Here is an 852-nt window from a genome sequence, read left to right as displayed (position 1 = left end):
CGGCAGCATACGTCACTTTACAGCAATTATCAACCCACCGCAGTCTTGTATTCTGGCCGTTGGAGGTTCAGAGCGTAAAGTTGTACCTGATGATGACGAAAACAGGTAAGCTTCTTTCTACAAAAAAAAGAAAATTGTTCTGAATTTGTGCAGTCTTCTGGAACAGTTTCCAATTACTTCCGTAACTGATTATTAACAATCATCGATTTCCTCATAAGCTGCTTGTTTTTTCCGTTCTTTATTTACTTATTTGCTTCTATAAATGATTTCATACCTTCTAACATTCTTCGTCTTAAACTAATTAATTTCAGGTTCAAAACTATAACAACAATGCTTGTAACAATGTCCTGTGATCATCGTGTTGTTGATGGTGCTGTTGGTGCAATCTGGCTCAAGCATTTTAAGGAATATATGGAAAAACCAGAGACTATGCTATGATAAACTGCAGTTTCTTAAATTTGCAGAACAAAATTTTGACGAATAATCATTAAAAAGACGCCATATGAAACAATTTCTGTTGTTATTATAGTATCATTATAATTCCAACCTGTTTTTTCCTCTTACTTGCAGTCTTTTTTGTTAATTTTTTTAAATTATTAAAATTTTTGATTAGACTATGCTCCTTTTAATTTGTTCATAGTGATAATTTGCAGATTTTTTTCGGAAAAGCAATTCTTTAAACTTCAAATTTCAGTCTAATTTTGACAATGTTAGGCCAGTTATATTTCCTCTATCTAAAGACATTGAAATTTTACAAAATATTTTGTTTTATTCCTGTGGTTACTTATTGCCTTTTAATGTTATGCAAATGACCAAGGTTTGTTGATTCGGTAAGACCAACCTACGATACTT

The 852-nt window shown here is 31.7% G+C and overlaps 1 protein-coding gene across 1 annotated transcript; it reads left to right on the top strand.

The window, feature by feature from the left end:
• Nucleotides 1–43: 43 nt before the first annotated feature.
• On the top strand, nucleotides 44–438 carry LOAG_16098 (hypothetical protein; the record flags this gene model as incomplete). Its single annotated transcript, XM_003151585.2, has 2 exons — nucleotides 44–105; nucleotides 312–438. Coding segments are annotated over 2 exons (189 nt in total), but the record flags the coding sequence as incomplete, so codon positions are not given.
• Between the last annotated feature and the right edge of the window lie 414 nt (nucleotides 439–852).

Source organism: Loa loa, assembly GCF_000183805.2.
Source record: "Loa loa unplaced genomic scaffold supercont3.4019, whole genome shotgun sequence".
NCBI classification, from domain to species: domain Eukaryota; kingdom Metazoa; phylum Nematoda; class Chromadorea; order Rhabditida; family Onchocercidae; genus Loa; species Loa loa.
The sequence above is the reverse complement of the archived record's forward strand: the minus strand, read 5'-3'. Positions and strand labels throughout refer to the sequence as shown.